Raw genomic sequence first — 16,058 nt, forward strand, 5'->3', positions numbered from 1 at the left:
TTCAAAGCAAAAATTTTAGACATTCTCAATAAAGATGCGTCTTAAATGCTACAGAAAAGTGAAAGCTATACAAGATATCGTGAGTTGTACCTATGGTAGCATCAAACGTGTTGATTAGGAAATGAGTTGAAATTTGAGAAAAATTGACCTCCAACATTTTCACATGTGAAAGCAGATAACATATTTAATTTTAAAATTGAACTATACATCATTTTTTATAGATACTGAGGGTTGAAGTTTCTGATGGAGAATAATGTGTTCGAGTTATACCTTTTGAAGCAGCAAAATGTTTTTTAGTTAACAAAGTTGAAAGTGTTGAATGACTAGGAAGAAAGTAAGAACTACTGCATGTCGGTGTTGTATAAACACAAAGTGTACAATTTCTACAAGTAGTATGGATTACAGAAGGTATTTAACACAAGTAAATAAATTGTGGAATCTATATATATAAATAAAGGAGAAACATAGTGATGCTTATGTGACATGCCTTAGATTCAAGGAACGTTGCTCATCTTTTTTCTTCTATTTTTAAGCTTTTTTTGTTCTTTTAAATTTTTATTACAATCAATTGTTTGCTTTAATGTTTTTAAATTTTAAAATTTCAACTGGCACGGTATTAAGACTTTGTATTAAAACCTGCTTCTATTCCTCTTCTTTTGTAATTTTCATCTTATTAAAAAGCCGTCTTTAATGCCCGTTTCTCTTCCTCTTCTTTAGCCATTTCCATCTTTTCAATTCTTCCTCTTTATTTTTCAACTTCCTTTTCCTCTCTCTTTATATGTTTTGTTGTTCCTCTCAAATCACAAGGTAAATTTTCTTTTTTGAAATTGATATTTGTTTCTTTTTAAATTTTTGGTTGTGTTCATGTATTTTTTATTATTCTCACTTTTGTTAGATATTATATGAGCTTTCGCCTACTTCCCAAAGGTAAATCTCCTTTTCTGATTTTATAATACGTTTGTTGTTTTTTCATGTTTGATTGAGAATTTATGTATATATGTATTTAGTATTCTAGAATTCTATTTGATTGTGGTAATTCGATTCTTTTCATTGTTTTATCAGTAAGAAAGAATAATATTCTTGGCTTTCTCTTCTTCTTCTTTTTTTTTTTTTTTTTTTTTTAAATTCACTTGTTGTTTGATATTTATATTAGAACTCCGGTAATTTGGATTCAGGTCGGTAGTGCTTATGGGAGGTAGCAATCCCTACAGTTTCCTTAGCTTAACTCTACAATACTTTTAGATAGTTGTACTTCGAGAAAAAAACATACTTTTCACATAATTTTTTTTAAAAAGTTCTTCTTTGTGAAGTTCGGTTATTGTTATTTTCTTAAAGTTTATTTTCAGACCCTACACTGTTAAGGGGGGTTATCAACTCAAATAGAAAAATTTGATAAATAATGTTATAGTTATATCTTATGTAATCTTAACAGCTTACCTCATTCTACATAACACTTTTTTTGAATTTCGAGAAAATTATACTTGATGCGTGGAGATAAATTTAAAAGAAGTCATACCATAAGATTTCTCAACAAAATACATGAAATAAAAAATTGTGGATTGTATTTTTAGTTGCATATCAATTTATGTTTCTTTTATCTTTAGCTCTGCGTATTCATATATGAGTGAAGAATATTACCTAGGAAGAAAAACCAACGGAAGTTTGAGCTTTAATTGACTACTCTTTATTTCTGTTTAAGTACTTTATGTATAGCCCTAATTAACTTTAGATTGAGCACATCCCTAATTCCTTTTCAATTAATGGTCTTGGTAATTTGAACAAGGATATAGTAGGAAGATTTTAATCAAATTATTCTTAAAAAATTAAAAGAGTATTAAAAGAAAATCAAACAAACCCTAAATAGAGCATTAAAAAGAAATGAAGAAAGTACTTAATAGCAGTACAAAGAGTTTAGTGATGTTATTTATTGGCTCATTAGTCACGACTCTTCGAGAAAAAAATTTGCCAAGTAAATAATTAGTTGCATTATTATGTAGATGTACTTGCTTTGATAAGCTCTTTATTTAGTTTGAGTAGTGATATAGGATAATTTAATTTTGTTCAGTGTCACAACTGATAATTATAAAATTAAAATTTTATTTTGTTCTTCATAAAAAAAATGAAAAGAAAAGAAAATGTTAAGATTCAAAATGGAAAGTTAAAATAGAAAAATATTGAAAACTTAGTTTTACAAATTTAAATTTGTTGTCTTGTATTTGTCAATACAATTTCTAAATTAAGTTGGTTTAAATGGTAATCAACATAACTGATTTATTATTGTTTGCAGGTTAGGATTTGTCACTCTAGAAGTAATTTTGAATGATCTTGTATTTTTTTACCAGCTTTCTTACAGAAAAAATGAACAAATCATGTCAATATTGAACTTCACTAAAATAAGAATGTGAATCCTTTTTCATCTGGTGCATACAGATAATTTTAGGTGACAATAGAAGCAAATATTTTAAGATTTTGTGGTTTCAGATGGTCCTTATAAAATTATTGCATATGTTTTGTTTTGTGGATTAGGTGCATGATCAATAATCGACGGTAATGATCTTTTGCTATTCGAAAGGAAAAAAGATCATAAGAATTGATGATATAGAGAGTCGTGGTGTTTTATATGTATATAAAGTTCTATCTCTTTTATCTCAAACCAAAGATAGAGAGTCGTGGTGTTTTATATGTATATAAAGTTCTATCTCTTTTATCTTTGACCAAAGTTACTAAAAAGATCATCATATCTCAAAATAAAAAGTACTATGATACTCGCGTGAATAAGTTGACTAATTATATGATAAACCGCTACACAAGTAAAACAAATTATTGGGTATGACAAAATAGTCAAATCAGAAGATAGGAACACATAGAAGGAATATCCTTTGTAACGAAGCATTAGGTGAAATACGGTTACTTACATGTATACTGTAATCAAATTGGAATAAATACATGAATTACATGTATCTAATTAAACTTTCATTCGGTTATCTTCATAGGTTCGAATGCATTATAGCCAAGATAAACATCAATATTCGACTTTCGCAAAAGAATTTACTATATTTTTTATATAGAATTACTTATTTTTAAACTATGTTCAATTATATTGCTATGACATATCCAAAACATTTAGAGGATGTCTAGAGATTTGTCCAATTTGCAGAGTGCTAATGATTATTGAGAAATTCTTAATTAAGCTGTCACTGCAAATAGACAAACCCCACCTTGTGGAACTACACGGAATATATTGTTGTCATTGTAAACAGAATACAAGTACATATATCGCATACAAACATTCCAAGTAGATTGCTTCTATAAAATGTTCAGACACGATTATTTAAGTTTGAACATTCATCAATTCAAACTCCATAAATCTTGCCAGATAAAATGCAGTGATCCAGTTCTGGGGATGATTTTTTACTTCCCAGCAAGAGTCTTTCATAAAAGTATCAGCCACGGAAAAATTCTTAATCTTTGCAGAAAACAAACAAGTCCCAAATGGATGTATTCCCCGATTCTTTGCTGGGAAATGGGAGCTTGGTTCTGTCTTGAGTTGTACAATTTAAATGTCGTGGACATTCTAACAAGCACCAAATGCTCTAGAACAAAATCTTACCCCGGAAGACAAAAGAAAAGGGTGGAGAGTGAAAAGGGGGCAATCATCATTCGCCCATTTATACAAATACAAAAAGGCGACGTTGTTTGAAGGAAACAATAAATGTAAAGACGGCAAAACTATTGTCTTATTGGTAAAGGTAGCAAGCAATCATATATCCGTTCCATCCGTGATGTAATCCTGAGTTTATGTGCAGTTTGAAGATCTGGCTTTGCCAAGTCAATGATATCCTGCCTCAAACTATTCAAATGCAAATGTCCATATTAGAAAGATTTCAGAAATATATTTTGGAAATCCATGAGAGGTCTCATGCCTTAAACAAATCATGGGTTAAGATACATGACGAAGAGAAACAAACCTTATCCATTCTCCAGTTGCCCTTGCGTGTCCTTCCACAGCACAGTATAAGCGATCCAGGTAATATAATGCCAACCCCAACATGCATTGAGCATCTTTTTCCTGAAGAGTTTGGGGAAAAGAAGAAAAAAGGGAATAGGAAAACCGAAACAACTCAACTCCAAGCTATAGCCATAGTGTTTATCTAGCAAACTTACTGGAGCAAAAGCTATTGAATGCATTACTGTTAGGGAGAAAGGGATTGAGTAAAGGGTTCTAATTTACTAGATCAAAATGGATTGTGTGATAGTGGAAGAAATATGAGATTCTCAAAGGCTCAAATACTATTGTACAAAGATTTAATAAAGGTGCTGATAAAGATCAAAGGGCCTTACTTGTCCTTGATCTTTGTAGCTTTCTAATTGCATAATCTTTCTCTCTACTTCCACAATTAGCAGTCGTCGTTGAATCCGGGCAACCCTTCCCCTGCCTTCTGCTTTCTTATCCTGATTCCATTCAAAATTTAATGGTGTTATATGATTTCGCGGAGCAAGGCAAGATTCTTAAAATGAGATACCTCTATTAACCCTCATATATCTCAACCAGTAAAAGTTACATATTTCTTTTCTTGGTAGTTTCAACTAATAATCACTTCGTCGTGTCAATAGCATTAGAAGAGAAGAGAATTGAAGAAAATATTGGCTGAAGCTGTTCTGAGCCATAATAGTTGAGTCCACTTTTTAGGTTTAAAATGGAGCGGAAAGTGACCAATCTAGTAGGATCTAACAATTGCGTGCATTTATGAAAAAATCATCATTGTATAATATCAATAGAAACTATTTCTGTGAATTGCATAACAAGCCTCCCTCATCAGAAAATTCCTTACTCCAATCTCTTTCTCAAGGAAACTCCTTGCGGTCTTTTTCTTTGATGACATCAGAAGTAGATTTCGTTTTTCCTCCCATACTCCAATACTCTGTCTAGCGAACTTTTGCTTCAATAATCTTACAACAAACAGGATAAAAATAGTAGTAGTAGTAGCCGAACCAAACATCAAAAGCAGAGGCTCCAAGAACTGCTTGAACTGAGATTGGGTAGAAAAGAATACAACAACAACATACCCAGTGATTTCCACCTAGTGGGATCTGGGGAGGGTAAAATGTACGCAGTCCATACTACTGCCTCCGAAGAAGTAGAGAGGCTGTTTCCGATAGACCCCCAGATCAAGACACAGGGACAGTAAATAAGGTCGTAATAAAACATGCGACAAGATGAAATAACAAAAATAAGCACCCACAAAGTAGTACGACACACAATTAACCCGCAAGCACCCACCTCCCCAACCCACCTAACTAGAGACTCCATCCTACAAGGAAAGTCCTACCATACTAGCAAGGCCACCCCAAAGCACACCTAACTACCGGCTACGACTCCCCCACACGCACTAACCTTCTACCCTAATCCGTGTTCTCCATACTTTTCTATGTAGGGTCATGTCCTCAGTAAGCTGTAATTGCTCCATGTCATGTCTAATCACCTCCCTCCAGTATTTCTACGGCCGACCTCTACCCTGCTTGAAATATCCAAAGCTAACCTCTCGCACCTCCGAACCGGGGCATCCGTGCCCCTCCTCTTCACATGCCCAAACCATCTCAACCTCGCTTCCCGCACCTTATCCTCCATCGAAGCCACTCCCACCTTCGCCCGAATAAACTAATTCCTAACCCTTATACAAAGTAGCATGCCTAAGCAGTGCGAGAATACACACCTTGCTCCTGCTCTCCCCAGAATTCCTCCTCTTTGTCTCTCACTCTCACGTGAAAAAAATCCTGATACCTTTTACAATTAGTTTTAATGGAATAAAACATACTACGAAAAATTCAATTTCTTTAGTCCTCTGGGCTTCTAACAATTCATTTGCCTTATATGTTTCTCAAATGATAATGGCTTCACTGTGATGCTGCACCAATCTGCCTTTGGGTATTCCTGATCAATTTTCTGAATATATCTTCAAGAAAAAGGAGGGAACGGGCAGCAGATTCAAAAGATTATTAATATTCATCAAGTTACAGCGAGATCAATTTTTGGATTGAAGTCGTATATAAATAGCTATGCCCCACATGTACACAATGAAAACAAGCCACTCTACCTGCTTAAACCAAGCGCGCACCAACATGATCACAAGGAGGGAGAGGAAGAAGGCGGGCAATGCAGCTAAAATAGCAAAATTGATTTCATTGGCCCTAAGAATTTGATCCAGTTCCAGCATAGCCCTGTTTTAAAAATATGAAAATCAGCAAAGAAACCAAGAAACGCCTTAACTCTCACAAGTTCTGACTACGGGATAAGAGTATCAGTTGCCCTCACTCACTCTTCAATGTCAAGCTTCAGCTTCTGAACCTGTAATGCAGGAAAAAATGTTACATGCCAAAACGAGAAAGAATTAACTGCAAGTCTGCGACAGAGTGGAGTATAGTACCTGGATAAGAAGAGCACGAGAAAGTTCCCCTCCAAAAAGATTTTGAATTGGATGCATCAGTTCCTTCTCATACCTAATGTGAAAAGCAAGCTTACTTAACAGAGAGACATAAAAGCACACTCTTTGCTGTACAATGGACCAAACTGCTAGCAATGTGAGAAAAAATTAATCTGATTCAAACATGGTCTGTTAAGCATATATTCCAACTAAGCAACAAACTAATATTATTGCTTGGTTAAATATTCAACGAATACCAGGAAAGCAAACAAAGCTTTTTAAAACTGTAAGCTGAAAGTTGAAAGTTAAAGATCTGTCATTACATAAGAAGCACTACCACTATAATAAAGTTGCATGGATAATTGCATCTGGAAGAGGAGAGGAACCATTCGATAAACTACATAATATCAAAATTAAGCATGCCCCAATTCTTTTTCCTGGATAAAGTTTCCCTCCATTAAACTGCACATAAAGTATTTTACCTAAAAAAAAGAAGTGCACATAAGTATTTTCTCTTTTGTTCATCAGGGAAAGTACTTATGCAACAAGTATATTATCCGTGTCAGGTTATCAGCTTCATAGAATGAGGAAGAAAAGGGATTCAGCATTCGCAGTAGGTGCTTTCTGTGTGAAGGAAACTGAGGACGTAAATCGTCTTCTTCTGCACTGTCAAGTGACCGAATGGATGTGAGAGACTGAGACATGTTTCTTAACCCATTTAGGGTGGTGCAAGTAATGCCAAATCATTTAAAGAATTTATATGGTGCTGGTCTAGAAGAAGGTTGGATCAAGACATCAAGAGCCAGTGGTCTACCATCCCCTTGTGCATTTTTCAGAAATTTGGCCGAAGAGAAACTACAGGTGCTTTGAAGGAAAGGCAAAACCAAAACATAAGCTTAAATATGAGTTCTTGTAAATTTTTTGGATTTTTGGTGCCAATAGTGAAAAGTACATGACATGCAAAGTTTTTCAGAATTCCACAGTTCCCCGCATTTTTAATAGGGATTGAGACTTTGCTTGTACGTAATTGCACCAACTTGGTGCAGTTTCACATCAATAAAATGCTTTATTTAATAAAAATATCTTAAGTTGGATTAGTTTAACTGCTTTATCTCCACACTCAACCAACTTATGTCACATGGAACAGGACAGAAGGTATATAAATCTAGTGCTTCCCTTTAGTACTGCATAAACAGAAGAAGTCTGGAGAGAAACGCCTCAGATTGGTGATAGTAAAAGGTTAGGGGTGTGTTTGGTATGGACTATGGAGAAAAGATTTTCAAAAAATTTTCTTCCAATTTCCCATGTTTGATTGGTTGAAATGTATTGAACATTTTTTCTGGGAAAACAGTTAAAATCAGAAAATGACTTGCTTGGTGGGAGCAAGGAAAACAAGTTTCATAAGTGACATTCAAGCTGACTGCCTCCTCCTTATCCCCCAACACCCCACCACCTCACCTGTGACGCCCCTAACGGAGGGCGAGCTAATGAGAGCGGGTCAAGCAGGACTTTAGCTTTTGAGCTTTACAAAAAGGAGCTAAGCAAGGGCAGTTATGCTTCAAATCTATGATTTTTTCTCTTCATCGTTGAAATCCACCATTCAATTGCAATGCGGTACTCTCAAAAAGCTCAATCCTCTAAGGCTTTCTTGAAAGGCGTCTCTGTTCATTGAATACAATAAGAAAATCTATCGAGAAGAATTTAAAGAAAGAAAAAAAGCAATAAAAGAGAGAACATCGACTTCTTTCTTAAGCAGACTTCTATGCTAACAAGATTTTAAAGATGTGGTGCAGCTAACACCTTAGGTGTATCCATACCGAAATGGGAGAGGAAAGTGAAGAGTTTTATAAGAAATAACTCAAGTTCACATGGTCCGCGCACTTTTGGGGCTCGATGTGGCGTAGCTTAAAAGACAAATCAAGGCGAACCTGAGCCCAAAGTAGACAATAGTGGGTCGTTTGGTAGGGTGTATAAGAATAGTATTGAATAGGGTATATTAGTAATGTTGGGATTCTTGTTGCTCGGACTCTTCAAACATGCCGATAGGTGCGTGTCGGATCCTCACAAAATAGTGTACTTTTGAAGGATATGACACGGGTGCATCAACTTTTTTGGAGAGTCCAAGCAACTTAGTTGGGATTAGTAATGCTAGGATTATTTCTTATACAATGCTTGGTTTGATGTATTGGAAACAATATGTATTGTAATATTTCCTTAAGATAATTGTTTGTTTACAGAAATACCCTTCGCATTTTATACCTTGTGTACTTCCTTAGCAAAGTTGTCTTACTAATTCTTAAAAATGACTTTTTTTAGTATTCACACTCAATTTTTTAGGGGAAAATTAAAGGTCATCTTGATAAATGAAAAGAAATGATCCACAGTATATAAATATAGGGAATGAAAATCAAGAAAATAAACAAAATAAGAAAAAGAAAGAAATATGAATCAATCGTGAGCTCAATGAGTCTTGCCGAAAGCATATCCAGATATTGTCCTTAATCTTCCTCAAGCTAGACATAGTTGTAGTTATTTATGAATAGCCCCTAGTTACATGTTTTGTAGTGAATGTTTTAATTGTAAACTGAAATGCTTTTTACTTTACTATTTTATACATGTATATTCTCAAAATCCAGTGTAGAGATCGTCTTCTTTTTGTCACTCTATTACTTTGTTCATGTCAATTTGCCTTTTATTGTCTGGCCTAACGATTATGTTTTGGTTAATGGAAGAGAATTCAAATCACAACAACAACAACAACAAAATGGTGGGGTCAACAAAAACAAAATGCTGAGGTCAAAGCATTTTTATATAAAAAAAGTCACCTTCTCATCTATTACTCCCAACAATTTCCAACTGGCAGTCACCAACAAATAACAAATAAAACATTTTAAAATCCTAAAATTTTCCTAAAAGCGTGAAAAGCGTTTAGAAAAGGTTTGGAGGGACTTGGGTATTTTTGTCTTTAGTATACTTATTCCATGGTATTAAAACTTATGTATTACTAATATCATGATTTCACACTTGTAATAACACATAGGGCGTATAACTAGTACATGTATCAGTTATACATAGTCCCCAAATTCCTACTAAACAAAGGATTAATTAATACCAAATCTAATACATGTATTGTTTATTCTAATACCTTATACCAAACGACCTCTAAATGTCATGAACTTGTGTTGTGACAAATATGGCATCCGAGCCAGGTACCCCAAGTACCCCCAGTACAATGATGGAGCAAACCTCAGTAATTACGTTGAGTCCCTAAGGGGGTATATATGACACCCCGACGGAGGAAGGGTCAAGCAAGACTGACAGGCTTCTAGGCTAATAAATTTCTAAAGATGAGGTGCACATGACACTTAGGAGAATCCCACATCGAAATGGGAGAGGCAGTGAAGAGCTTTATAAGGGCATAACTCAAGTACACAAGATATGCACACTTTTGGGGCTTGATGCGGCATAGTGTGAAAGATAAATCTGTGTGGGTCTAGGCCCAAAGAGGACACTATGTGGCATGGATTTGAGTCATGACAAAACGCCCCTAGAAGAGGGCAGGCTAAAGCAGGTCAAGTACGATTAACAGTCTTTTAGACTGACAAGATTCTAAAGATGAAAAACATATGACATCTTATGTGAATCCCACATGAAATAGAGAGGAAAGTGAAGAGCCTTATGAAGAATAACTAAAGTTCACAAGGTACGTGCACTTTTGGGGCTTGATGCAGCGTAACCTAAAAGACAAATAAGTGCGGGTCTAGGCCCAAAACGGACAATATGTGCCATGTACTTGGGTCGTGACATCACCCCCAGTGTTTACTTAGATTATAATAGGTGCTCTTGGGATAATATTTTTTACTTACCAAACACCAAAAAATTGAGAAAGAAAATCACTTGTAGTCGAGGAAAATGTTTTCCATCCTATCAAACACATTAAATGTAAACATATTCTGCTAAAGAGAAAGGGAAAATGATTAGAACAAACACATGTTACAAATATATCATAGATGAATAAAACAAAGAAGTTATTATACGATGGAGTCCAAATAGTTATTAATGAGTAAGTGATTACTGCTAGGCTTCATACTCTTATTTGTCTTAGTGGCCTTCATAACTCTATTAACATACAATAGTGGGGACATGGATAATGATATCAGAAATTGTATTGGTGCGGCATGGGTGAAGTGGAGATTTGCTTGTGTGATAAAAAGGTACCACCAAAATTTAAAGGTAAATTCTATAGAGCGGTGATTAGACTGACTTTGTTGGGTAGGGTAGAGTGTTGTCCAGTCAAGAATTCTCATGTTCAAAAGATGTATGTTGCGGAAATGATGATATTGAGGTGGATGTGCGTTCATACTAGGAGCAATAAGATCAAGAGTGATTTTATCCGAGATAAAGAAGGAGTGGTCTTCGTGGTGGACAAGATGAGGGAAGCGAGATTGAGATAGTTTGGACATGTGATGAGGAGATGTGTAGACGCACTAGTGAGGAGATGCGAGAGATTGGATGTAGTAGGTACGAAGAGAGGTAGAGGTAGGCCAAAGAAGTACTGGGGAGGTAATTAGGCAGAACATGATGCAACTTCATGTTACCGAGGACATGGCCTTAGATAGGCAGGTATGGAGGACACATATTAGCGTAGAAGGTTAGTATTTGTTTGCAATTATTTTTTCCTCAAAAAAAGCACTTAATTTTTTTTAGAAAAAAATACCTTTTTTTGACAAAAATGGTGTTTGGTTAACTTGCAAAAATGCCTTAAAAAAGAAGCAAAAGCAGTTTTTCTATTGTTGGGAAGAAGCAAAAAATTTCTCCTTTTCAAAAAAAGCATAAGCAGAAAATTATTTTTTTCATGACAAATACCACTATCACTTACACACACACATCTCTCTCTCTGTCTCTCTCTCTCTCTCTCTCTCTCTATATATATATATATATATCCCTTATTAATTAATTAGCACATCTAATAAGTTTGCTGTCATATGATCAGAAAGTCACAGGTTCAAGCCTTGGAAACAACCTCTCGCAGAAATGCATGGTAAGATCGCGTACAATACACCCTTATGGCGGGACCCTTCCCAGGACCTCGTGCATAGCGAGAGCTTTAGTGCACTGGGCTGCTCTTTTTTATCTTATAAGTTGATTTTAAAATTTTATAATCCATATTTACATCACAATTCTTTATTTTATTTTATGATTTATATATTATTATTTTATTCCTCAATCCTTTTCTTTAAATAAAATCAAAAGATGTCATTGATGGTGATGATCCATGAATATATAACTCTTTATTTTTTATTATTAATGAAATAAATGACAGATGAATCACGTTGCAAGATCAAAAGGTATTTTGGCAGCACTTGTAAATATTTTTTCTCAAATATTTAATCTTTTTAAATAAATAATTCATGAAAAGTGATATAATTTCATATGACGATGCTCTTCCACTGATAAAAACTTTAACTATTATGCTAACGAAGACCTTATCACATATATTGAAGAGGATGGGACTTCTGGTATACCTTCAGAAATACAAGAAAATTCTTCTACTAGTATGGAGAGATTGCATGATAGAGATAGGGATAAAATCATTGAGAATTTTTTTTATTTATGAAGAATTACTTATTTGTGGTAAAAAAATTTCATATGTTGTGGTTTAATTTATGAGATAATTTTTAAACTCATTTTGTTTGATGGTTTTAAGTAAAATTGAAATTATTACAGTAATATTATATCATTATTTAATATTTTTAATGTATCTATGTATATAAATATTGATTAAAAATTTTATAGTACGTACTTTTAATTAAATAAAAATAAAAATTTTAATTAAAAATAGTATAATAGATATTTAAAATAAATTCTCTCTATAAAATGATTTTAGTAGTAAAAGTCCATTGATACATATCCTTTTTCATCATTCGTCTCTCAAAAGCACTTTTTGGAAAAGATTAGCCAATCACAATTTGTTTATCAAAAACACTTTCAAATGAATTTATCAAACATAAATTACTGTTTTATAAAAGTGTTTCTCAAATAAGAAGTTTTCTAACAGCAATCCCACACGGGCTCTTAGTAGGAAGTGAGTGTTGACTTGATTTTTGAGTGTTTAGGCTTGTTGGTGTTTGTTGTTGTACTAGTTGTATTCCTATAGCTCTTGCTTTTGAAATCTTCCATCATTTGTTGTTTATTGGGTTCTAGTTATCATACCTTTTTGTCGCTTTTATCCATTTTTTGTAGGCTGTGCACTGCGTCCTTTAAGAGTTGCTATGTTTTCTTCATTGTTATCTTCTTATTTGTACATGGGATTGTCACCCTTGAGCCAAGGGTCTTTTCAAAACACTCTCTCTGTCTCCACGAGGCAGTGATGAGGTCTGTATACACTCTACCCTCCCCAGACTCCACTTGTGGGATTTTACTGGGTATGTTGTTGTATACCTCTATTAGCACCACATGTTGCCCATAGATAGCTATATAGCTAAGATATTTTTGAGGTCATTGTACCACTCCACATCCACAGTCTACAGCCTTGTCCCATATATTAACCTTCTAGCTCTAATGACAAGAATCAAATGCTCACAACATCAAAAATCCTTCATTCTAAATATTATATTGCTCATTCTGATATATATCTCTTTCCCTAACTTGTAGTTCCTCATCCCAAAAAGATAGAAACTAAAGATACATGTGATTATAAGCGATTCAAAACCTGTATAGCAACTGTCTCGGTATCCAAAGAGACCAAAATAGGGAGAAAAAATGAATTTGTAAGGTTAACAATCATAACGTGCAATGGAAGGAAAAGCATCATCTACAATGAGTACTATTCTAAAATCCCTACATATTAAATAAGCAGCAATCAAAAGCAAAAGGAAGCCATACCTCATCATTACTATTTCAAGCATTTCCTGGTCTGTTGCATTGGGTGGAGCCTTGTCACCCTTTGTCTGCTCAGTGAAAGCTTGCAACATTCTGCAAACCAAGATCACCGTAACAGGTTTATCCCATAACACTAAATGCCTAAAACTTGCTTTCTGCACTTAAAAGAGACGAAGATAACATGGTAGTGAAGAAGCCATGACAAAATACTGAAGATAGCATGACGAAGTCATCCATTATCCACTAAAAAGCCCAAGATTAAGATAATAGACAGCTTAGACAATTTTTTTTGTAACCATGGTGTTAGGGCCAGCTTTCAGGCACCTCGACTAATTCCACGGAACCTGTCACCTCCTACCTCCCACCAACAACAAGTACCACGTAACTCCATCCACCAAGGGTAGGATATAGTGTTTTTGTCTCCGCTAGGATTTGAACCAGAGACTTCATGGTTCTCACCCACTTCGTTGAACACAAGGCCACATTGTTGCATGCTAGCCGAATTATCTAACGTTTCTCTTCCTTTTAAGATCCAATTCATTGACCACTAGGACCACACCCTTGTGTGCTAGCCAATTATCCGACGTTTCTCTTCTTTTTTAGGTTTCTAATCATACAACTTAATGGGAAAAGAGGGCATTTCTGTTATTCTTTGGAACTAGGTCTCTTTCAATTGGAATGACTTTTCAGTAGTTTTTAATATGATTCTATACTTCATCACATGTATCTTCTATATCTATATATATTTAATAGGAGATGCAAAAACTTCATGTGTCAGCACCACAAATTTTCTATTTAATTTTTCTTTAAAAAATCTAATCTAATCAAATAATTTTCAAATTTTCAATAAAATTAAATTGAATAACTAACTACAAGAAGATAAATCTAAAAATTGCTTCCCATTAATATTCCATGTTTTATGAAAATAAAAAAATATATTTATATCTAAAAATTTATAAAAATGAAAAAAATAAACCATAAAAAATTTAGTTCTAACTAATTTTAATTGAAATCAGATTCAGCACACAACTAAAATCGGGGATATAATTAATGAATAAAAAATAAATAATATAACTACAAAAAAATTAACCTTATATATTGTACTTGAATACATATTCAAAAAATAAACAGAGGATTAAATTAGTTTTTTAAATTAAAAAAAAAACAGTTGCTAATAAACTCCCACAATTAAAATTTTTTTTTTTAACAACTTAACATGAACTTTCTAAAAAAAATACAATACAAATTCATTAATCATTATTACTCCATTCTTTTACATTCATTAACAAAACAAATTACTAAATAGAAAGAAATTAAAATTAAAACTGAATAACAAACGGGTAATAAAATGAAAAAAATTGAAATTCCTACGGATGGCGTATTAATTTTGTTACTACTATTTTTGTTTCTTTTTAATATATATTGTTATTCCATTTTAAATCTTTATGGAGCAGTTACCAACATCAAATATAACTAATTTCCCACTTTCACTATGTGCACAAAATAAATTGTCAGTAAATGCAAAACAGATGTCAAAAAAGTAAAGAAATAAAAAACTGTCATTAAAACTTCCTTTTATTTTTATTTACATCATAATCTTTGTTAATATCTTCATCTCTCACTTCATGCAAAAACTTGATAGAGTAATTTTTCATCTCATAATTTCTTTTTCCTTAGTCGAAACGTTGATCAAAAAATTAAAAGAATATGAGCAAAAACATGAAGTCATTCTCTCTCTTCTTGGCTTTATTGTGGCTCTTCATATTTTATGATAAAAAACGAGAAGATAAAGTATGAAGAACCACAATTGATGTCAGCATAAAACAATAGGTATGGTACACTATATTTTTCTGTTTAATAGGTTAGATTGTTTTTTATTGTGTCGGTGTCCCTAAAATTACTTTTCTGGTACACTGTCACAGTTCACTGAAAAAATAGAGAGTCACTTCGTAATCATGAACAATCCGTAAATTTTTGTAAATTATCAGAAAAAGGGACAAAAAGCATAGAGGATAATTTTTTCAAGTACAACATGTTCTGCGAACAAGCTTGACATAACGTGTGCAAATCACATCATTTAATCCGACCTTGAAGCTTCATGTGCAAAATGCATTCGTTGAGGCGATGATGGGACTTTGCATGCAAACTACGATGTGTCATTCTTAATTTAAAATTGCTACGACTATTTCTTATGTTGATATTTCATTTCTATATATTGTTCTACCTTGATCTTTTTATATATTTTTATAGGATATATACTCTATATGAAGCATCAACGTTCAAAACCCCTGCAAAGATTGTTTATCTGTATTTGTTTGTATTTCATTGTGTATTTTAATCCACTAATTATTTCTCAATTGCTTTTTTTGTGTATTTCAGAGAATTTGCTAATTAAATAACTAACATTTTGAAGTTTTGCATCCGACAATTGGAGTAAAATCTGCAGTGGTGATTATCGAGTTTTATTTTATTGAAGTTCTTTGATGATTTAAGTACAACCACTTTCTCTATTTCTGAGAGTATGTGAATCAATAATTGAAAAGCTTAAAGCTTAAACGAGCAAAATGTGAATTAGAAAATTTTTATATCATTTTTAAGTGAAGTAAGTAGAAATTGATATAAAATTATAATCTCTTTGCCCATAATTAATATGAAATCATTCTAAAATGTGCATTAGAGAGCAAGCAGTAAATCTAAGGCATTTCATATATGTAGTGAAAATATGTTCTTATATCTTAATTATAAGTAGTAGAA

The 16,058-nt window shown here is 33.4% G+C and overlaps 1 protein-coding gene across 1 annotated transcript in view; it reads right to left on the reverse strand.

The window, feature by feature from the left end:
• Positions 1-3,330: 3,330 nt before the first annotated feature.
• The window catches only part of LOC107875879 (protein DGS1, mitochondrial), a 35,609-nt gene continuing 22,881 nt past the window's right edge, over positions 3,331-16,058 (reverse strand). The window contains exons 8-14 of the mRNA XM_016722757.2: positions 13,308-13,397; positions 6,426-6,498; positions 6,318-6,346; positions 6,096-6,219; positions 4,342-4,452; positions 3,969-4,069; positions 3,331-3,850 (exon numbers count right to left, since the gene is read on the reverse strand). Coding sequence (XP_016578243.2) covers positions 3,730-3,850; positions 3,969-4,069; positions 4,342-4,452; positions 6,096-6,219; positions 6,318-6,346; positions 6,426-6,498; positions 13,308-13,397 — 649 coding nt within the window. The 3' untranslated portion in view covers positions 3,331-3,729. The remainder of the gene's footprint in view (positions 3,851-3,968; positions 4,070-4,341; positions 4,453-6,095; positions 6,220-6,317; positions 6,347-6,425; positions 6,499-13,307; positions 13,398-16,058) is intronic.

This window comes from Capsicum annuum, unplaced genomic scaffold (assembly GCF_002878395.1).
Source record: "Capsicum annuum cultivar UCD-10X-F1 unplaced genomic scaffold, UCD10Xv1.1 ctg1490, whole genome shotgun sequence".
In the NCBI taxonomy this organism is placed as follows: domain Eukaryota; kingdom Viridiplantae; phylum Streptophyta; class Magnoliopsida; order Solanales; family Solanaceae; genus Capsicum; species Capsicum annuum.